This window comes from Meles meles, chromosome 9, assembly GCF_922984935.1.
Source record: "Meles meles chromosome 9, mMelMel3.1 paternal haplotype, whole genome shotgun sequence".
In the NCBI taxonomy this organism is placed as follows: domain Eukaryota; kingdom Metazoa; phylum Chordata; class Mammalia; order Carnivora; family Mustelidae; genus Meles; species Meles meles.
In genome coordinates this window covers 12,605,108-12,628,785 of record NC_060074.1, presented here as the reverse complement: position 1 = coordinate 12,628,785, position 23,678 = coordinate 12,605,108, and the positions used below count along the sequence as shown (strand labels likewise).

The window sequence follows — 23,678 nt, the reverse complement described above, 5'->3', positions numbered from 1 at the left end:
GTCAAATAAATAAAATATTAAAAAAAAAAACATCAACAGTGAAAGAACACATATTTGCACGTTATATGTATTATATACCGTATTTTTATAATAAAGTAAGCTAGAGAAAAGAAAATGTTTTCATAGTACTAGCATTTAAAAAAAAACCCACATATAAGTGGACCTGTGCAGTTCAAACCCATGTTGTTCAAGGGGCAACTGTACATAGAGGGACAAATTGTAGTAAGTCCTACATTTTGATCTAATTTCCCTCCCAATCTGCATTGGATATTGCCAATAAATAGCCCATCCTCTTTGTACCATTACTCACCACTTACTGACTTAGATGAAAAGGCAATCATAATGTCTAATTAGGACTTTATCACTTACACAATCTTAGCATGAGCTCTTGAACTTGTTACAAAAGACAAGAAAAGTTCCTGGTCCACAGGAGGCATGTCATCACAGTAGATGGCTTCACCTGTGGCATGCTTAATACCAGACAGGTGCATGATGGGATGGCCAACTGGGTCTTGAGGAAGCTGCTTGGAGTCTACACTCTGTTTAACCAAAAACCAACATATCATTTTTATAATCATTTTTATAATATTATGCCCATCTCCCATAAGAGGGTAGCTATATAATTTATATCCAAACCAGAACAATTTTGACACCGAAAGTTGTCATTATTAATAATAACATGAGGACAAGAAGCCTGTTTCAGTAATACAGTAGGCAAACTTGGATGCATGGTCATGAAATTGTTCTTTTTCCCTACTTTTTCTGGATATAGAACACAAGTATCTCTAATGCAACTTCCATTTATATGAGTAAATGGATATAAATATTTCTTTCTAAAAATGTAAAATTATATCATCTTGTTAATGCTCCCATATTTCTTTCAATTTTATTACCAAAATTATTTTACTGTTGTATCTAAGCAAGGGCATACGTAATGTTTTTCAGAAGAGCATGATGGTATCATGACTATGTTTCATAAAATACTGAGGGCATGCTGTCAACAAGAAGAGCCCTTCTTTTCCTATTCCAAATGAGGAAGTTAAGAAATAATTGTTAAAATTTGTAACTTAGACAATCCTGCTAAAGAATGAAGACAAAGGGACCTGCATTTTGAAGAACGATTTACTAATGTTACTCTTTCTTAGAGACCCATGAAATAAAATGTCTTGTTACTGGTTCTCTAAGTACCTTAAATATGTTCCATTAACCAAACAGACATTAAGAAACATGATGTCTTCCCCAGTATTTCAAGTAGGAGGGAGTTGTTAGCTTTCCTGGTTGGTTGGTTATTGGGAGAAGAAGAACTGAACATATGAAGAGAGAGGGGTTAAGGGACAGGACAGAGACCAAGCTCAGAGCCCCACATGAAGGCTATGGCTGCTAAGGGGGCTGGTGATGTGAGCGTGGGTGGTGGAAATTCCAGGACGAAGATACTGAAATGTACACTCGTCTGATGCTCTCTGCTGCTCATGGGACTCACGAAGAGTGGTCCTGGTTCACTGTCAACCTACTTGAGGGACCCAAAAAATAAGCCTTTGGCCTGAGATAGATCAGAGGCTGTCCAGGCAGGGGGCAGGCCTAGAATAACAAGAGGGTAAAGGAGAGTGGCACGTGTAATTTGAAAACATGTTCAACATTTCTACTGGTTATATGGGAAAAATAAAACTTACTCTCTTCATAATATCAAAGACAATAAAATGTCAGCCAAATGCTGACTGACAATTACATGCAGAAAGTAGAGTGATTTCAAAATTGACTTGCACACAACACGTGTGTGGGAGGCTATGAACTTACTCCTGGCTCACACAAAATGTACTGTTTTACAGTAAAATGTACACTCACCGATAGGCATTTTTTTAAAAAATTAATTTATTTATTTTTATTTGCTTATTTACAGCATAACAGTGTTCATTGTTTTGGCATCACACCCAGTGCTCCATGCAGTACGTGCCCTCCCTATTACCCACCACCTGGTTCCTCAACCTCCCACCCCACCCCACCCCCTCCCGCCGCCCCTTCATAACCCTCTGGTTGTTTTTCAGCGTCCATAGTCTCTCATGGTTCATCTCCCCTTCCAGTTTCCCTCAACTCCCTCTCCTCTCCATCTCCCCATGTCCTCCATGTTATTTGTTATGCTCCACAAATAAGTGAGACCATATGATACTTGACTCTCTCTGCTTGACTTATTTCGCTCAGCATAATTTCTTCCAGTCCTGTCCATGTTGCTACAAAAGTTGGGTATTCGTCCTTTCTGATGGAGGCATAATACTCCATTGTGTATATGGACCACATCTTCCTTATCCATTCATCCGTTGAAGGGCATCTTGGTTCTTTCCACAGTTTGGCGACCGTAGCCATTGCTGCAATAAACATTGGGGTACAGATGGCCCTTCTTTTCACTACATCTGTATCTTTGGGGTAAATACCCAGCAGTGCAATTGCAGGGTCATAGGGAAGCTCTATTTTTAAATTTCTTCAGGAATCTCCACACTGTTCTCCAAAGTGGCTGCACTAACTTGCATTCCCACCAACAGTGTAAGAGGGTTCCCCTTTCTCCACATCCTCTCCAGCACACGTTGTTTCCTGTCTTGCTAATTTTGGCCATTCTAACTGGTGTTAGGTGGTATCTCAATGTTGTTTTAATTTGAATCTCCCTGATGGCTAGTGATGATGAACATTTTTTCATGTGTCTGATAGCCATTTGTATGTCTTCGTTGGAGAAGTGTCTGTTCATATCTTCTGCCCATTTTTTGATATGATTATCTGTTTTGTGTGTGTTGAGTTTGAGAAGTTCTTTGTAGATCCTGGATATCAACCTTTTGTCTGTACTGTCATTTACAAATATCTTCTCCCATTCCGTGGGTTGCCTCTTTGTTTTGTTGACTGTTTCCTTTGCTGTGCAGAAGCTTTTGATCTTGATGAAGTCCCAAAAGTTCATTTTTGCTTTTGTTTCCTTGGACTTTGGAGACTTATCTTGAAAGAAGTTGCTGTGGCTGATATCGAAGAGGTTACTGCCTATGTTCTCCTCTAGGATTCTGATAGATTCCTGTCTCACGTTGAGGTCTTTTATCCATTTCGAGTTTATCTTTGTGAACGGTGTAAGAGAATGGTCGAGTTTCATTCTTCTACATATCGCTGTCCAGTTTTCCCAGCACCATTTATTGAAGAGACTGTCTTTTTTCCATTGAATATTTTTTCCTGTTTTGTCGAAGATTATTTGACCATAGAGTTGAGGGTCCATATCTGGGCTCTCCACTCTGTTCCACTGGTCTATGTGTCTGTTTTTATGCCAGTACCATGCTGTCTTGGTGATCACAGCTTTGTAGTAAAGCTTGAAATCGGGTAACGTGATGCCGCCAGTTTTGTTTTTGTTTTTCAACATTTCCTTAGCAATTCGGGGTCTCTTCTGACTCCATACAAATTTTAGGATTATTTGCTCCAGCTCTTTGAAAAATATCGGTGGAATTTTGATCGGAATGGCATTAAAAGTATAGATTGCTCTAGGCAGTATAGACATTTTAACAATGTTTATTCTTCCAATCCAAGAGCATGGAACAGTCTTCCATCTTTTTGTGTCTTCTTCAATTTCTTTCATGAGTGTTCTGTAGTTCCTCGAGTACAGGTCCTTTACTTCTTTGGTTAGGTTTATGCCCAGGTATCTTATGGTTTTTGGTGCTATAGTAAATGGAATCGATTCTCTAATTTCCCTTTCTGTATTTTCATTGTTAGTGTATAAGAAAGCCACTGATTTCTGTACATTGACTTTGTATCCTGCCACGTTACTGAATTGCTGTATGAGTTCTAGTAGTTTGGGGGTGGAGTCTTTGGGGTTTTCCATATAAAGAATCATGTCATCTGCGAAGAGAGAGAGTTTGACTTCTTCCTTGCCAATTTGGATACCTTTTATTTCTCTTTGTTGTCTGATTGCCGTTGCTAGAACTTCTAATACTATGTTGAACAAGAGTGGTGAGAGTGGGCATCCTTGTCGTGTTCCTGATCTCAACGGGAAGGCTGCAAGCTTTTTCCCATTGAGGATGATATTTGCTGTGGGTCTTTCATAGATAGATTTTATGAAGTTCAGGAATGTTCCCTCTATCCCTATACTTTGAAGCGTTTTCATCAGGAACGGATGCTGGATTTTGTCAAATGCTTTTTCTGCATCAATTGAGAGGACCATGTGGTTCTTCTCTCTTCTCTTATTGATAGGCATTTTTTTTTTGCTTTAGTGTCCCTATTTGTTTCATTTAAATGTAAACTTCAATTTTGTAGTTACTAGACCATAATGCACAACTAGAAAGCAGAAGATTATGAAGAAAGACAATTTAGGACTCGACCCAGGCACCATTAAATAAAGATAGACATTAGGCCATGAATGTAGGCAAAGAGGGAAACGGAGAGGAAATTTTACATGTGGGGGTTCAGGCATGGAAAGGGGATCGGAGGCGGCTCCCACACACCAGCCCCAGAGACACGGCTCATCGCTCTGTCCTCAGGACCAAGTGCTCTCTTCAGGCCTTTGGTCTCTCTCCTTTGAGAAGCTGAGAAGGTGATCAAGAGAAAAAAAATGTTCTGAGGGCTCTCCCTCAAGTATGGTTTTTTTGGGTTCTAGATCGTAAGGGTCAACTCGCTCTGTAAATACCCCAACTTGCTGTACTAGGATTCTGGCGGGGGGGGGGAGGGGGGTTTGCAACTTGAACATTTGAGTGAAAAATCACCCACTTTTAAAAAATCCTAACAGATTTTTTTCCATTATGAAGAGCAAAATTCCGGGTAATTCATAAGCTTAAATATTAAGGAAACACGTCCTCAAGTACCTGTGGAGGCTCTGGGAGTTTTCTATTTTCTATGACATAATACTTTTTCTTGTCAATAATGAAACACATGAAAAAAAAATAATGAAACACATGAGAGCACTGGGGGGGAAAAAAAACAACAATCACAAAACCTTTTGAAACCTGCTGTGTGAGGCCGGCAAAAAGACTGAAGAAAAATCCCAAAATACATCTTTTTCCTAGTCTGTAATAAAAAATGCAGTCGATTGTTTTAGCTGAAGATACAACACTTTTTTTTTTTTTTTTTTTGGTAGTTCGCTGGGGCAAATCTACCAGTGACAGAGGCTGTCCCCGACTCGTTACTTCTGCTTGTTACGTGGCTGAAGGGACCACAGAGGAACGAATTTGTCTCTTCAAACTGGTGATCTCCCGAAGCGCAAATGAACTGATTTGGGAAAAGATGTTTGTCACGAGTGCTAGAGAGGCTCGGGCAAGGCAAATATCTGTGTGTGTATATAAAAAAAACCACAGGAAAACAAAAAGAAAACTCATCTGTGCGGGAGATGAACTACTTCCAAAACGTGGCCTTGCAATCTGTAAGAACAAGCTCCCTTTCACGACCGTCCGCTGCGCGAGGACTGGCACTCCTCTTTGGATGGTCTGAATGCCCGTTAATGTGCTGTTGCTCCTTTCTGAGCTCTATTCCACTGTCAAGGTAACATTATGGTATTTATAAGCTGAAGGCTGCAGCTTCCATATTTTGCAGAACATTAGGAAAGATGACAGCTTTTTAAAACTTTCAATATCATCACTTTCAATGGGTTTTGGTGCCCTTGAATTTTTGAACATCCTGAACCTAAACCCTAAGAGAGATGGAGCGACTGCAACATTCCTTATGACGTCCTCTCAGCTTCTACAACGAAATCCAATGATGGAGTCAATGAACTGATGCTTTCAAAAGCCTCGTCATGTTCTTGACTTAATGAAACTCTCAAGGTAAAGTTTCTTGACAATAATATCAAGGAAAACCACATCCAATCTTATCCAGTTTACCAATAGGGTGACTTTGGGCGGTATTTTTACGATGTTGTGGTGGAAAACTCCATTTGAAAGTCGTGAGGAATTCTGTTCTAATAGTCAGCTTTCATTAGGAGAGCTTGAATAGCTCTTGGAATTTAGTTTGATTCAACTCTAAACGTAACTCACAGAAAAGATACCTGAAGAATAGAGACTGGGGAAGCAAACTTTTTTTTAAATTTAAATTCAATTAGCCAACATTAGTACATCATTAGTCTCAGATGTCGTGTTCAATAATGTATCTGTTGTGTATAGAATTGCTTATTCGAAAACAAAGTAAATCAGTAACTTTGAAAGAAAAAAAAAACCATGACTGCATTTTCACCAACCTCCAAGGGCTGTGTTTTCTGTTCCTCTATAAATGAACTCAAAGCAGCCCCTGGCCTTGACACAGAATATGACTTTGGTTACGCTCCAGCTTCCACAACGCCAAAGGCAGAAAGTGTGTGGCAAGCTAGCCACAGCTCATGCCTGTCAGTGGTACAAGGCCACAGAGCAGAACACACGAGCTTCAAGACCAAAACGGACATGTTTTAGAAAACTGCCATAGCTAGTTCAATCTTTTGTCAAAATCTGTCACCGAGTTTGAAATTATAATTAACACTGGAGAAGCCTGAGTTCACCAGCGGGGGAGCTAGAGCTTAGAAAGCTTGAGAATCACTGTGAGGGAAGTAGGGTGTCCAGGTGAAGGAATTACATACAAGTCAGGCCTTCGAATTAAAAAAAAAAAAAAAAAAGTCACTCACCTGGTACTTTAAGGTACTGGAGTGATGTCTGGAATGAAGGTCTTCTAAGGCACTCGCATCCTTGTCCGCAAGGCTAGGGTAGCGAACAGGGTCCTGAGGGGCAGAACCATAGCAGAGATTTTAAAATAGGCCGGAACGGTCTTGGAAGGGAGGTGACCATGGTTCTTGACAAGCTGCTCTACTGGAAGCCTACCATTCGGCAAGTGCTTGCTCTGCGCAGAGCCCTGGGGGGTAGCCGCAGCTCCCTGACCGCCAGGACACATGTTCTGGAAGGCGCATACGTACTACTGCACATCACGAAGCGCCAACTGAATACACACAACTGACCTCCAGCGTCTTTAGGTTTCTTAGGATCCTCTCACACGCTTGCCTAAATGATCTGAGGACTTTACAAACTAATAAAACAGGAAGACAGGAGCTAAGTAAATAAAATGGAAAGGAAGAGAATACTCAAGCTGGGGAAAGCTGAGAGCCAAAGCGAAGGAGTATCAACTCTGTGTGGCACCACCTCGCCAGCGGGGGAGGAAGGAAACCACGGACAGCTCTCTGCCTGCCGCAGCCCCACAGGAGCAAGGGGCCCAAAGCCCTAGGAGGGACACCTCTGAGAACTGAGAGGAACGGATCACCGCGTCCTCATAAGAGACTTTAAACAGTACACCTAATGGTTAGTTTCTACAATTAAAAATCTTTTAATGTAAAATTAAAGCCAACAAAGGCCACTATTTTTAATAATAGAGCAATATTGGTAGAGGAGGTTGAATGGAAGGCATGAGACTACAAGGTAGAAGCTTTAAGTGATATCACTTGATTCACCCAAGAAACTGTATCAACTCGCTCTTAACTGGAAGAGTCTAAGTTGGCTTTATTTTTCCTCTTGTTTGCCTGGTCAGTGTGTCACTTAGACACTGTCAGTCTTCCATTCTCAGAAACTGGATATAACCCTCTGGTTCTTAGTTGATTCCTTCTAAAATGAAAAAATACTCTCAGAAGCAGTATTAAGAGAAAATTTTGTGACTCTTATTAAAGTGATCATACTAAGTTCCACACCACAGGAAGAATGTACTTGGCTTCTAGTCTAGTTTGATCAGCTGGTTGTAGCATGGGATTAATGAGGCCAGTATGCTTTAAGTTCCTTTTGGGTCTAGAAAATTTATTCAGAGAAATCCTTTTAGTTGTGTGCTTCTGAATCAACAACCTTGTAACTGTTCAGCACAAGGGAGACCAGGCAAAAGAGCGCCTGGGTGATCACTACGATCACCAAGACAACTACAAGGCAGTCTTCCCATGCTCCTCAGAAGCACTAGGGACCCACTGAACCCTTTTCCTGTGGGGACCCATTTCACCATAACCTTGTGGAGTGGCCGCCATCATCGTCTTATAGATGAGAGAAATGAAGCTGAATCCAGAAAAGAGAGTTGCATGCATGAAAGAAAACAAAAAAGAAGAAGAGAAAGAAAAGAAGAGAGAAAAAAGAAAAAAGAAAAGAGAGAGAAAAGAAGAAAGAGGCTCTGCTGAGGGGAAAATATATTCGAATCATGAACGAGCTTTCTGCACACCTCCTAGACCAACAACAGTCAGAAACCCGACGGCCGAGTAGTGTTAAACACAATCCTGCACAACTCTGCTCTCCTCACAAATCTTCTTCAAGGGCACCCGCCATCAACGGCCAGCCTGGAGGATGCCCAGCAAGACCAAGTGTTTTCATTTGGGTCGTGTACCCCTATTCCACAGCTGTTCCCCATGGGGTTGTTGCCTCTCCTTTGGGTATCACAGCGGCCCTCAGTGCTGGGAAAGCTAACATGTGGTCAGTTCCATTTACCATCGTCTTCAGAAACTGCGACACTTGCAGGTAGAACTTGAAGAGGAAGCTGATGATGAGGGTCCTCTTGAACTCCACCCTCCCGCCCGGAGCTGAGCCTGGAAGGGTAACTTCGTCCAGAACCAGCCTGCAAGCCGCATCCAACATCTCTTCATTCCAGGGCCTATGGGAACCAAAGAGAAGACACCTAGCTGACCACACTCCTTACCTCACAGGCTCAGCTCGTGTGTGAGACAAATAATGACGGTGGGATGCGGGGAATAAGAGCACAAGCTCAACAGCTGGCCAACCCACGTTCAAATCACGGTCTTTCACTCTCAAGGTGTCTGGCCCGGGCCCACCTCTTCCTCATCAGTAAAAGGAGAATGAGAGTAGAACTCACTCCTGGAATGGTCATGAGGAAGAAATGACAACTTGTGTTAAGTCCTTAGCCCAGCAGCAACCGACCCCTGTATCACGAGAAAGTTCACTGCATGCCTGGTCCTGTTGTAAGCACCCTGTTTGTAGTCACTCATTTAATCCTATGAGGCGGGGTCATGACGGATAAGGAGAGACCCTGAGGCTTAGTAAGCTGACCGAGATCACAGAGTTCATTGGGGTTGACTGAGTTCATACTTTTAACCATTCTTCTTTGTTGGAAACCATTCTACTTTTGAAATGGTAACTGATAACCTAGTAAATGTTCCAGAAATATCAGCTATCAGTATTATCTAGAGAAACAAAAGTCACGTAAGCAAATGACTTTAGCCATTTATTATAAAACAAACTCCAAAGAGTCTATCTTTTTATCATGGTAAATTACTCTCTCATGGTAGAAAATGAGTATTTTCTTATTTTGCTTACTGGTCTTAGTACTGGGAGATGGGTTCTCTCTTTCTTTCCTTCTCCCTCTCCCTGCCCCCTGTCTGTCTTCCTGTCTCTGTCTCACACACACACACGTGCACACACGCACACACGCACACACACGCACACATTCTGATGCCCACTTCAGAATTCACCATAATCAAGACACCGGAAATAATCATGAAATCTTACTGGAATTCCATGCCACTAAACAGGAAGGTAGTAAGCCTTTTTCTTCTCACAACCATGTGTCACCACGCAAAGAGCCGCTCCCTTACCTGGAATACAAGGACAGGATGCCATACCTTCCGATGAGTTTCTGGCAGGAATTCTTTGCACAGACAGTGGTTGGACCAACACCTCCATACGAGATGCATAACTCCTGGATGATGCCATCTCCTTCTCCAAAAGAGACTCTCATTCCGGAATTGACTACGGCGAGCGCATTCTGTTGCCGCTGGGCTTGTCGGAAGCCTGACACAAATTCCCACTGAAGGCAAAAGGCAAGCAGCAGATGTAAAACTACCGTGAGAGGCAACAATGCCCTAAACGGTTTATGTGCTCCGCCTCGCAGGCCCTTGTCACACTCTGTTGTGGGCTGCACCATGTCCCCCAAAACCGATACATTAAAGTCCTAACCCCCAGGACTTCCGAACATGACAGTATTTGGAGATACGGTCTTTAAAGAGGTACTCAGATTAAAATGAGTTAATCAGCGTGGGCTCTCAGCTAACATGGCGGTGTCCTCATAAGAGTTAATTTGGACATAAACAGAGGGAAAACCATGTGAAGCCACAGGGAGAAGATGGTCATCTATGAGCCAAGGAGTGAAGCCTTTGAAGAAACCAATCTTGCTGATATCTTGGTATCAGGCTTCTAGCCTTCGGAATTGTGAGAAAATAAAGTTCTATTGGTTAAGCCACTCAGCCTGTGGTTCTTATGATGGCAACCCTAGCGAACTACTACACCCTTCAAGGCAGGCGTGATTATTCCCATTTTACAGATGATGGATTGAAGCCTCAGCCTGATTCGGTGGTAAGTTCGGGTCACAGGTCCTGAAACCTGGATTTAGTCTTGAGTCTGAATTCACTTAGAGTCCAAAGTCCCTCTTTCTTCTAAGTTCTGTTGGCAATGTATTTTTTTTTTTAGCCTCTTTTTAACCTCAAGATATAGGTAGAGCATATTCTCAAGTCTTCTTTAAGGAAAAGCCTTATGGGTCAAAGAATTGACAAAGATCTATAGGGAATAACTTTAGAGTTTGGGTTAGGTGGAGAAAGAGACAGAGTGAGACAGAGAGAATGGTAGAGACAAAGGTCTCCTGATTCTGGGAATGATGGGGGAGTACATAAGACAAGTAAGAGATAACTAACGACTCACGAGTACTGTAATCTCCCCTGCAAACAGTCAACACCTTTTCTTACCTCACCTATGTTGGAATTAACAAGCTGCAGACTCACGGTAAAAGCAGGACACTGGGAGAAGGTTCTCACCGTCTTTGAGTGGGGTGTGCTCACTGAGATCAGGATCTCTTCAGGCTTCAGATCTGCACCGGGGCACCTTCTGAGAAACTCCTCATTTAAAGGAACCTGTCGTTTTCCTTCTGTGGAAAGAAATGACACTTCCCTGGAATCTGTTCTGTTAAACGATGAAACTTTGGAAATAATTCTACCAAATAATCTGATGAAACTGGCTGTTTGGGAAAGGAAATGTTCTTTCTCTGCTTGGCAAATCTCCCCCCTACAATGGCATCTTGTGGTATTTCTTCCAGAATAAGTCCCACCTGTTTTGTTGTTGTTATTTTCATTTGCTTGTTTGCTTGCTTATAAATAAAAATATCTAGGAGAGTAGCCCAGAGGCCACACAGAACAGGACATGAACAGTCCTCTTCCCAGACAGCAAAATTCATTTTGAGTTTTGTAAGCAGGCTGTAGATATTAATATCCCTCTTGGTATTCTGATAAAGTCACTCAACAAACATATATTGTTTATAACCAGGAAACTACTAGGTTCAGGAGTGAATAAATAAATTGCCTTTAATGAATGTGTACTTGTGAGGTGCTGCCTTATTTTTTTAAATCTCTTTTTCCAGCACCCAGGGAATTTCTATTCTTCAATCAACACACTGGGGGAGGAACCACTTAAAGCTATAATGTAATAGGACTTTAGGATGGAAGCTAAGAAGCTTTTGATATTTACATTCACATCGCAAGATGTGTTTCTCATCATATGATTGTTTTAAAGGGACGTTACTTAAACATACAAACTCTGATACTAACCTTCCTCCTTAAGAGAGTTTTGTAGGTATTTGTAGGTATTTGTAAGATCGTAGGCACCTTAAGATAATTTTGTAGGTATTATAGGTAATAATGCAGGTAATAGAAGACTAGTCCATATTTTTAAATGAAAATAAAAACAGACTTATAAGGGACCAATTAGCAATAACTATTAACCAAGTTGAAATAAGAGAAATCTACTAAAAGCTCTGGACTTTGTTTCAAAAACAAAACTCATAAAATAGAATGGAGCCCCGCCATTTTTAACAAAAAAAGGTCTGTAGGCTTCCATCAATGAACAATGAAGTTTGAGTGCACAAGATGATAGGGGTGCCATAACCCCCCTCTACCACCTGGAGAAAGTCTTCGATAAAGGGGCTCAGTAATTCTCAGCCACTATAGTTCTCTCTACTACTCAGGTCACAGTGGGACACTAACCAACACAAGCACGGTCAATGTCGGGTGACCAGTACAGGAAAAGACCTAGCACACGGCCTCAAAAAGAAAGTGATGAAGACAGTGGAAATGTAGGGAATTAGGAACAGACCGGCCAAATTTCCAGCATCCAGAAAGGCGGGGAGAATTATTCATATTACAAAGAATAGTCATTTTCAGACCTCCTGCCTCCCCAGAGAGAAAAGCGGGTAAGAGGAGCAGGATTAATAATTTCCAAGAAGGAGCTGTCACTTACTTTTTTTTTTTTTTTTAGATTTTTATTTATTTACTTGACAGAAAGAGATCACAAGTAGGCAGAGAAGTAGGCAGAGAGAGAGAGGGAAGCAGGCCCCCTGTTGAGCAGAGAGCCCGATGCGGGACTCGATCCCAGGACTCTGAGATCATGACCTGAGCCGAAGGCAGCGGCTTAACCCACTGAGCCATCCAGGTGCCCCAATCATTATTTCTTTATCCACTGGTGGATTCAGTAAACATTCACTGAATGTCTGCTATATCCCCAAGCAGTGGGTTACACTGAGCCACCCAGGTGCCCCTGTCACTTACTTTTTGATAGCAAGTTGAGGGTACAGTTGCCCACGGCCAGGAGGGGATTCAGATCTGAATCTAGGTGCCTGCTCACGATATGGCCCCCTAAAGACTTTTTAAAATAATGGAATTATTTTCAATACCTGTTACAGAATTATAAAAACACAGGTGATAAAGTAAGGAGTAAGCAAGGTTTTGGAGAAGTACTATATTTTGTCTGTTCTAAATGAACAAAAAAATGTCATGATTTGTCAGAGACAGTCACCCGAGACACATATGCCAGAGTTCACCATCATCAAATACATACGGCCACGTTCCTGATCTGAGATCCAGCCAGAGTTCGCAAATGCTTCAAGAGGGCTTGGTACAGCCGTGTCTTCTCCTCTGGGAGGTTCTGGATTACTTCACCCAAGATGTACTTCACCTGAGTCAGGCTGAGGCCAGCACCTAAGGTCAGCTCTGAAATGAAATCATTTATAAATAATGCGGTGTGATCACTGCTGACCTGGACATGTCATTCGACCGAAGTTGCAGACAGGGGACCTTTTCCCCCGCACTTGCCGCCCTGCTTACTGATGGTGGTGGCGGCGGTGATGGAGCATGTGTGTTCCGGAGGTGGTGGTGGGGTGGTGAGGCCGGTGTCGTGGTGGTGGCAGTGGGAGCGCTAACGGTGGTGATGGTGGTGGCGGCCGTGAGACGGTGACGCAGGCTCAATGTTCCTGCTACACCGAATGCTTCATAGAGTCTCCCTGACTCCTAAGAAGTCTTTAAGAGAATAGCCCCATTGCACTGATGAAGAAACTGAGATTCAGAACTTGACTATGTTCTCAGAGCTAATATGCGAAGTAGTCAAGAATGAGACTCCAGGGCTAGACTCCAAACCCACATTTACATGACTCTCGTCATTATCATTAAGTCAATTTCCTTTGTGGGGTCAGATGAGCCAGGCTGTGAGCTCCTCCATACATAAACTTACTCTCCTTCCTACTGTGCTTCTGGAGAGCGGAGACTGGGTTCTACTCATATTTATCTTCTCTCCAGCACTAAGCACAACACTCTTCATTGAATAGTGGTTACGTGTCTCTGATATGGCAGAAGAAAGTTTTTCAGTAGACTCTGCAGACAATTAGTATTTCTTGTAACTATAGGGAATTCTTCCCTGGGTCTCCTCCAGAATGTTATCATTTTTATAAGGAGAGAATTTCTGTGTATTGTAATTAGGAATAGTTCTTTTTCTGCTTGTCCGTTGGACAAAGGACAAAAATCGATTACCGAATGCAAACCAAGAAAACAGGGACCATAGAACTCACCATTATGTGAACAGTTTGCAAAATTGAGTTCTTCAATTCCGCTGGGAGAAATTATAACTGGGTGAAAGACACCCTTAAATTTCATTTCAGGCCCTAAAGGATTAGAAAAAAAACAAATTTTGAAATTGTGATTAAAAGTGATTATCTTTGGGTACCTGGGTGCCTTGGTCAGTTAAGTGCCTGACTCTTGGCTTTGGCTCAGGTCACGATCTCAGGGTCGTGAGATCGAGCCCCATGTGGGACTCTGTGCTCGGCGTGGAGCCTGCTTAAGATTCTCTCTCTCACTCTCCCTCATCCCCTCCTCCCCTGTTCACACACTATCACTCTCTCTCTCTCAAAAGAAAAAAAAAAGTGATTATCTTTAAATACGTAAAAATTACAATATCTTTCCATTGGTCTGTTCATTGCCAAATCACCCAGAGACAGGCGAGATGGACTTCCACTGGACTCGGAGGCCTCTTTGAACTTGTCAGCTTGAAGTGTCGGCTGACTAGTGGGAGAGGACTTGTGGCATACTCAAAATTCTCTTTGGGAAGACTCTGGGCATCTCCTCAAAGAAGAAGGCAGTCAAACTGAGTTCACAACAGACCCAATAGAAAGACCCTGTAACTGCAGTGTAAGAAAACCATTTCATATCTATCAGGATACCACCAAAAGAGGAAACAAAGTGTGACTTCAAATATGAGCCCAAGATCAGGAAGGACATGGAAGGAAAGGACAGCTGTCACCGGAACTGCCACCTCTGTGCTGTTATGAAGCCGATCTCCTGGGTGTAACTCTATGCAATTGCTCTGATTCCGGGCAATAGGAATTTACTTACGTAATGGAAGTTGCGAAAGTCTCTTGAGCAATCCCAAGAGTCAAGTCTAAACTATTAAAAGTGTTTTTTCAGACTGTTTTTCCTGAGAACATGAACATGAGGTTCTTTCCTCCAAAGTCCTTTTCCTCACTTCCCTCAGAAGAGGTCCCTGGGGTTCTACATACCTACAGAGGTGTTCCCCACTACAACAGGAGCCTGAGGGTAGTTGAATTTCGCTTCTAAAAGTTCCGTCAGGGTCGTTGGAGAAATCCATGTCATTCTATCACCAACAAAAATCCTGGTCCTTTGTGGTTGTTTCTCAGCCATTATCTGTTAAAACAGCAAGAGGGGTTCGAGATCATCACATGACAACATTTCCTGATGCAGAAACATCACCTGTTTCTGCCCCATTTTGGTAGGAGACAGAGAAAGGAAATAGAAATCTTTTTTAAAAAAGAAAATAAAAATGACCTAAAAGTAAAGCTTTATTAAGCATTCAGAGTTCAGATTAAACATATAAAAGTATTTTATTCCTTCTGGAGACTGTTCTCCTATATCTAACTTTGCTGCTTGTGTATCTTCAAGGAATTCGTTTCAATGTTTAAAAATATTTTAATATGCTTAATTATGCAAACCTTCATTCTATGGAAGAATAAATTTCAACAAAGCTAGAAGTAGAAAACATGTCTACATTTATAGAAGGTGTGATGACATTTTTTTTTTAAAGATTTTATTTTATTTATTTGACAGAGAGAGATCACAAGTAGATAGAGAGGCAGGCAGAGAGAGAGAGAGAGGGAAGCAAGCTCCCTGCTGAGCAGAGAGCCCGATGCGGGACGCGATCCCAGGACCCCGAGATCATGACCTGAGCCGAAGGCAGCGGCATAACCCACTGAGCCACCCAGGCGCCCCGATGACATTTTCTTATAGATACAATCTGCTACTTTTAACCATCAACTATCTTTAGAGCTTGGGTTAAGAATGGCAGATGGATGTTACCTATTTGCCAATCAGCTTCCAAGAGGATCCATAAGCAAACACCCTTCCTAAATATCTCACCATGAATTCCTCTAGAATGAGCTCAACTTTGCCTTACCATTAGCTCTGGAGGAAATATCAAGTCTTGAGTTGGATCCAATGGCAGAAACTCCTCTTCTGAGAAGAGTTTTGTACTTGTCTTAAAAAAAGAAAAGAAAAGAAAAAAAAAGAAAGTAACAGGAGTTATTGTCATCAGGCAACTCTAACTACTTAAATCCTTTGTGGAATGAGCTGAGAAGAAGACATACAGCAGACAGAAACAAAGCCAACTGGCCAGCCACAGTCTCTGGGTTCTAAGTCAAGGGCTCTAACAAAGACCTGGTTATTAGCAGCTCAGTGCAGATGCCAATGGTCCTCCAAAGCTCAACTTCCTGTGTGTTCTCTCTGCAGTCTGGGAAAGCAGAGGAGACACCAGCAGCTGAGAACAAGAGTGTTTCTCCAAATTCCCACCCATCACTTCTCCCTCTGCCAGTTCTTCCCTTTCCCTAATGTCTTCACTTTGCTTGGCTAGTCCTTGAAAAAGGTTTTTAAAAAACTAAGAGACATTAAGGGATCAATACGTTTTTTTCTCCTATGGATAGTTATATTTGGGCCAGAATAATATCTGGAATGAAGAATGAAGTTTAGGATAGTTTTTTGTTTTGTTTTGTTTTGTTTTATGAAGATGGAGAATGGGGGAAGGGGCATGTTGAAATCCCTCAAATGAGTCAACTTAGGCAGCCATTTATTCTTCCTAAAAGTAAGTTGGTTTCTGTTCATGTCCTGAGAAAACTTTTAACAAAAAATTTACGACTCACTGACCTTATTTCCTTCTTCAAATTCTGTTAATTCATTTACTCCTTGATCCAGACAGCAAATCCCATTTTCTTTACTTTGACAGCAGCCAGAAGTCTAGAGGGTAAAAAAACAAATAATCAAGAATTTATTGCTGATTCTACTCAGTATTTTTTCAGCTTTCTTGAGATACAACTGACAAATAAAATTGTACATTTAAAGTGTACAATATGGGGATGGCTGGGTGGCTCAGTTGGTTAAGCATCTGCCTTTGGCTCAGGTCACGACCCTCAGGTCCTGGAATCAACTCCCGTGTCAGGATCCCTGCTCGGTGGAGAGTCTGCTTCTCCCTCTCCTGCCACTCCCCCTGCTTGTGCTTTCTCTTTTTCTCTCTCTCTGATAAATAAATAAATAAAATCTCTAAAAAAATAAAGCACACAATGTGATTGCTTTACATATGCGTACTTTGTTAAATGATCACCACAATCAGTTTGATAAACACACCCATCATCTCACATAGTTACCGTCTTGCGTGCAGTGTTGTGAGAATACTTAAGGTCAACTATCTTAGCAAATTTCAAGTACACAATTTTGTTAACTATAGTCACCATGCTGTAAATTAGATTCCCAGAGCTTACTCATCTTATAACTGAAGGCTTGTGCCCTTTAACTAGCATCTCTCATTCTCCCAGTCCCTGCCCCTGGCAACCACAATTGCGCTCTGTTGCTCTGAGTTCAACTTTTTTCCTTTTTCCTTTCTGCATATATGTGAGATCATACGGTATTTGCCTTCCTCTATCTGGCTAATTTCACTTCGAGTAATGTCCTCTAGATTCACCCATGTTCTTGCAAATGGCAGGCTTTCCCACTTTCTCATGGCTGAATAATATTTTGTGTGTGTGTACGTTAATCTGTTGATGGGCACTTAGGTTATTTCCATTTAGTGAATAATGCTGCAATGAATATGGGAGCTCAGATATCTCTTTGAGGTACTAATTTCATTTCCTTTGGATATATACCCAGAAGTGGGATTGTTGGATCCTATGGTGGTTCTATATTTAATTTGTTGAAGAAATTCCATATTGTTTTCCAGAGTGCCTATACCGATTTACTTTCCCATGAACAGTGAACAAGGATACCCTTTTCTTCGTATCCTTGACAACATTTAACTTTTGACGTTTTGATAACAGCCATCCTAACATGTGTGAGGTATCTCACTGTGGTTTTGGTTAGCATTTTCTTGCTGACTAGTGATGTTGGGTACTTTTCAGGTACCTGTTGACCATCTGTATGTCTTTTTTAAAAAAATTTCTAGGGGCGCCTGGGTGGCTCAGTGGGTTAAACCCTCTGCCTTTGGCTCAGGTCATGATCCCAGGGTCCTGGGATCGAGCCCCGCATCGGGCTCTTGGCTCAGTGGGTTAAAGCCTCTGCCTTTGGCTCAGGTCATGATCCCAGGGTCCTGGGATCGAGCCCCGCATCGGGCTCTCTGCTCAGTGGGAGCCTGCTTCCTCCTCTCTCTCTCTGCCTGCCTCTCTGCCTACTCGTGATCTCTCTCTGTCAAATAAATAAATAAATAAATCTTTAAAGAAAAAAAAAAAGAAAAAAATTTCTATTCAGATCTTTTGCCCATTTTTTTCACTTCTTTTTTATTTCTTTTCAGCGAACAGTATTCATTGTTTTTGCACCATACCCAGTGCTCCATGCAATACGTTCCCTCCCTATTACCCACCACCTGGTTCCCCAACCTCCCACCCCCCGCCCCTTCAAAACCCTCAGGTTGTTTTTCAGAGTCCATAATCTCTCATGGTTCATCTCCCCTTCCAGTTTCCCTCAACTCCCTTCTCCTCTCCATCTCCCCATGTCCTCCATGTTATTTGTTATGCTCCACAAATAAGTGAAACCATATGATACTTGACTCTCTCTGCTTGACTTATTTCACTCAGCATAATCTCTTCCAGTCCCGTCCATGTTGCTACAAAAGTTGGGTATTCATCCTTTGTGATGGAGGCATAATACTCCATCGTGTTTATGAACCACATCTTCCTTATCCATTCATCCGTTGAAGGGCATCTTGGTTCTTTCCACAGTTTGGCAACCGTGGCCATTGCTGCTATAAACATTGGGGTACAGATGGCTCTTCTTTTCACTACATCCGTATCTTTGGGGTAAATACTCAGTACTGCAATTGCAGGGTCATAGGGAAGCTCTATTTTTAATTTCTTGAGGATTCTCCACACTGTTCTCCAAAGAGGCTGCACCAACTTGCATTCCCACCAACAGTGTAATAGGGTTCCGCTTTCTCCACATCCTCTCCAACACACGTTGTTTCCTGTCTTGCTAATTTTGGCCATTCTAACTGGTGTAAGGGATATCTCAATGTGGTTTTAATTGGAATCTCCCTGATGGCTAGTGATGGTGAACATTTTTTCATAGTTTTGATAGCCATTTGTATGTCTTCATTGAAGAAGTGTCTGTTCATATCTTCTGCCCATTTTTTGATATGATTATCTATTTTGTGTGTGTTGAGTTTGAGGAGTTCTTTATAGATCCTGGATATCAACCTTTTGTCTGTACTGTCATTTGCAAATATCTTCTCCCATTCCATGGGTTGCCTTTTTGTTTTGTTGACTGTTTCCTTTGCTGTGCAGAATACTTTTAATGCCATTCTGATCAAAATTCCACTGGTATTTTTCAAAGAGCTGGAGCAAATAATCCTAAAATTTGTATGGAGCCAGAAGAGACCCCGAATTGCTAAGGAAATGTTGAAAAACAAAAACAAAACTGGCGGCATCACGTTACCTGATTTCAAGCTTTACTACAAAGCTGTGATCACCAAGACAGCTTGGTACTGGCATAAAAACAGATACATAGACCAGTGGAACAGAGTAGAGAGCCCAGATATGGACCCTCAACTCTATGGTCAAATAATCTTCGACAAAACAGGAAAAAATATACAGTGGAAAAAAGACAGTCTCTTCAATAAATGGTGCTGGGAAAACTGGACAGCTATATGTAGAAGAATGAAACTCGACCATTCTCTTACACTGTACACACAGATAAACTCGAAATGGATAAAAGACCTCAACGTGAGATAGGAATCCATCAGAATCCTAGAGGAAAACATAGGCAGTAACCTCTTCTATATCAGCCACAGCAACTTCTTTCAAGATATGTCTCCAAAGGCAAGGGAAACAAAAGCAAAAATGAACTTTTGGGACTTCATCAAGATCAAAAGCTTCTGTCCATTTTTTTAATCAAATTACTTTTTTTGCTACTGAGATGCATTAGTTCCTTATATAATTGGATATTAACTCCCTATGGTTAATGGTTTGCAAATATCTTCTCCCATTGTGTGGGCTGCTTTTGCATTTAATTGATTGCTTCTTTCACTGTACAGAAGATTTTCAGTTTGAGAGAATAACATTTGCTTATTTTTCCTTTTGTTGCCTGTGCTTTTGGTTTTATAACCAAAAAATAATTGCCAAGACCAATGTCAAGGAGTTTTTTCCCCTGTTTTATTCTAGGAGTTTTATGGTTTCAGGTCTTACAGTTAAGTCTTTAATACATTTTGAGTTCATCTGTGAGTGGTATAAAGTAGAGGTGCAATTCATTCAGGTTTCCCCAAGCCATTTATTGAAGAGACTATCCTTTCATCATTGTGTTCCTAGCTTCACTGTCAAAGATTAGTTGACCGTGTAGGCATGAGTTTATACCTGAGCTTTCAATTCTGTTCCGCTGGTCTGTGGGTCTGTTTTAGGCCAGTGCCATATTGTTTCAATTGTTATAGCTTTGTGAAATAGTTTGAAAACAGGATCTGTGATACATCCAGTTTTGTTTTTTCTCAAAATTGCCTTGCCAATTTAGGGTCTTTTTTGGTTACATGCAAATATTAGGATTTTTTTTTTCTATTTCTGTGAAAAATGCTAATGGAATTTTCTTAGGGATTGCATTGACTCTGTAGATTGCTTTGATAGTATGGACATTTTAACAGTATTAATTCTTCCAATCCATGAACATGGGATATCTTTCCATTTCTTTCTGTCTTCCTCAATTTCTTTCAACATTGTCTTATAGTTTTCAGTGTATAGATCACTCCCTTGGTTAAATTTATTCTTAAGTATTTTATTGTTATCAATGCTATTATAAATAGGATTGTTTTCTTAATCTTTCTGATAGTTTGTTAGTATGTAGCAACACAACTGAGTTTTGAATGTTGATTTTATATCCTGCAACTCTACTGAATTCATTGATTAGTTCTAACAATTTTTTTGGTGGAATCTTTAGGGTTTTCTATATGTAAAGTCATTGCACAGAAAATTTTACTCCTTTCTTCCCAATTTGGATGCCTTTTATTTCTTTTTCTTGCCTAATTGTTTGGCTAGGACTTCTGGTACTATGTTGAACAGAAGCAGCAAGAGTGGGCATCCTTGTCTTGTTCTTGATTCCGTTCATTGTATTCTTCAGCTCCAGAATTTCTGCTTGCCTGTAATTCTTTCTATTTCTCTGTCAAACTTCCCATTTAGTTCATGTGCTGTTTTCCTGATCTTGCTGAATTATCTTTCTGTGTTTTCTTGTTGCTCATGGTTAGGTGGATCCACGTTCTACTGATGCCCTCTCAGAGCCCTGGCTTCTCTCCTCCCACCCTTTCTGCCCCCAGACTGTGCATTACTCCTCAGTATTCTGGATAGAATGAGAAAGAAGTGGGCCTCTCTGGCAGTGTCCACACAGCCGGGGAAGCCAGATACCCACTCACATGAGAACGTGAGAATGTTCCCCCATGGGGTAAATCAGGAGCCAAGAAGGTCTGACTTGGCACTGAACTATGTCACCTTGTGGGAAGGATGATGCAGATAGAGTGAAACAGTTTCTTTCACTCTCTTCAATGTATATAGTCTTGGATTTATTGTTGTTGTTCCACTGGTGTGATGGGATTTCTCCACTGGAGTCCTGGACTTATCCTTAAATCACTCTTATCCTGGAGTGAGTGTCAAAACTGGTGTTCTTTGGGAACAAGAGAGTAGAAAACTCCTGTTTCACTGTATTGCTGATGTTACTCCTCTATTGCCTAAATCTTGATTCAAGCTTGGTACCTGGTCCTCACCTAGATGGAAAAGCAGCTGGTCCAGCCTCAGGTGAAGCTGATCTTCTGGGGTGAGTTGCTGAAGTGAAGATGAAATGCAAACACTAGGCAGGAAGCAAAGTCCCCTCTACTAATAATTAAATAAAACAGGTGACTACCAGCTGAAACATAATACAGAATCAATACTGCTAAATGCTACGAAAAAAGAACCATGTGTATGCAAACATATCTATACCAATTTCTAATAAAAAAAGTCTAAGGTTTTGAGAAAATTTTAATAGTAGTGATTATTCAACAAGCTAAAATATGTAAAAATCTTATAACAAGGTCTGACACTCAGCAATAAATATTAACAATATTAATATCTAATATTTTATTAATGATAGATATTAACAATTACTATGGCTATCACTCGGTTCTTACTTATGACATTGATTTTATAGTTGAGTCCAAAGGGCAATCTTCTGTCCCTCATTTCCAGGTTGATTTCTCACTTATTCATATAACAGTGAATAAATGGCTATTCAATAGGTGCATGGGGCCCAACCCTGCAGACAGACAGACGCTGCTGTCAAGCAGCCCATTATCTGATGGGAGAGATGGGAGAGCAAATGGGAATGAAACCACAGTGTGACCAATGCTGTGCTAGGAGTATGTACAGAGGCTTCAGGAGCAACAGGGGTGTGGGGGTGGGCAGGACACCTGACACAAACAGATAAGGGAAAACCCCTCAAAACAATGACCCACAGCCAGTATCAAAGTGCTTAGGTGCTCATTATGGGACTCTCCAGGCAAGCACAGTGGATGAGAGCAAACACCTGCCCAAGATCAAATAACAAAGAGCAATTACAGAGCCTGAGATAAGAAGGGGCCTTGTATTAGTAACAATGGCTGTTCCCCTAGTCACTTCTGGTAACCCCTGTGAAGGGCTCCACACTCAGTAGGAAGTCTGCTTAAGATTCTCTCTGTCTGGGGCGCCTGGGTGGCTCAGTGGGTTAAAGACTCTGCCTTCAGCTCAGGTCATGATCCCAGGGTTCTGGGATCGAGTCCCACATTGGGCTCGCTGCTCGGCAGGGAGCCTGCTTCCTCTTTTCTCTCTGTCTGCCTCTCTGCCCACTTGTGATCTCTGTCTGTCAAATAAATAAATAAAATCTTAAAAAAAAAAAGATTCTCTCTGTCTAAGAAGAGAATTTCCCTAATTTGGTAAAGGGAACAAGCATCAAAATTCAGGAGGCACAGGGGCGCCTGGGTGGCTCAGTGGGTTAAGCCTCTGCCTTCGGCTCAGGTCATGATCCCAGGGTCCTGGGATTGAGCTCCGCATCGGGCTCTCTGCTGAGCAGGGAGCCTGCTTCCCTTCCTCTCTCTCTGCCTGCCTCTCTGCCTACTTGTGATCTCTGTCTTTCAAATAAATAAATTAAATCTTTTAAAAAAACAAAAATTCAGGAGGCACAGAGAATCCCCCTCAAAATCAATAAAAATAGGTCAACACCCCATCATCTAATAGTAAAACTTACAAGTCTAAGTGATGAAGAGAAAATCCTGAAAGCAGCTTGGGGCAAAAGGTCTGTAACCTACAACAGTAGAAATATTAGACTGGCAGCAGACTATCCACAGAGACCTGGCAGGACAGAAAGGACTGGCATGATATATTCAGAGCATTAAATGAGAAAATTATGCATCCAAGAATACTATATCCAGCTAGGCCATCATTGAAAATAGGAGAGATAAAAAGATTCCAGAATAAACAAAAATAAAAGGAATTTGCAAACACCAAACCAGCCCTATAGGAAATATTGAAAGCAGTCCTCCAAGCAAAGAGAGAGCCTAAAAGTAACAGGCCAGAAAGGAACAGAGATAATATACAGTAATAGTCACCTTACAGATAATACAATGGCACTAAATTCATATCTTTCAATAGTTACCCTGAATGTAAATGGGCTAAGTGCACCAATCAAAAGACAATCAGAATGGGTAAAAAAACAAGACCTATTGATATGCTGTTTACAAGAAACTAATTTTAGACCCAAAGAAACCTCTAGATTTAAAACAGGGTGAAAAACAATTTACCATGCTAATAGACATCAAAAGAAAGCTGGGGTGGCAATCCTTATATCAGATAAATTAGATTTTAAGCCAAAGACTATAATAAGAGATGAGAAAGGACCC

General features: G+C 41.4%; 1 protein-coding gene across 1 annotated transcript in view; it reads right to left on the bottom strand.

The window, feature by feature from the left end:
- The window catches only part of LOC123950738 (aldehyde oxidase), an 84,410-nt gene that overhangs the window by 39,894 nt on the left and 20,838 nt on the right, over positions 1-23,678 (bottom strand). The window contains exons 7-17 of the mRNA XM_046019078.1: positions 16,460-16,549; positions 15,717-15,797; positions 14,806-14,950; positions 13,822-13,914; positions 12,819-12,970; positions 12,530-12,623; positions 10,748-10,857; positions 9,563-9,747; positions 8,415-8,577; positions 6,596-6,688; positions 370-539 (exon numbers count right to left, since the gene is read on the bottom strand). Coding sequence (XP_045875034.1) covers positions 370-539; positions 6,596-6,688; positions 8,415-8,577; positions 9,563-9,747; positions 10,748-10,857; positions 12,530-12,623; positions 12,819-12,970; positions 13,822-13,914; positions 14,806-14,950; positions 15,717-15,797; positions 16,460-16,549 — 1,376 coding nt within the window. The remainder of the gene's footprint in view (positions 1-369; positions 540-6,595; positions 6,689-8,414; positions 8,578-9,562; positions 9,748-10,747; positions 10,858-12,529; positions 12,624-12,818; positions 12,971-13,821; positions 13,915-14,805; positions 14,951-15,716; positions 15,798-16,459; positions 16,550-23,678) is intronic.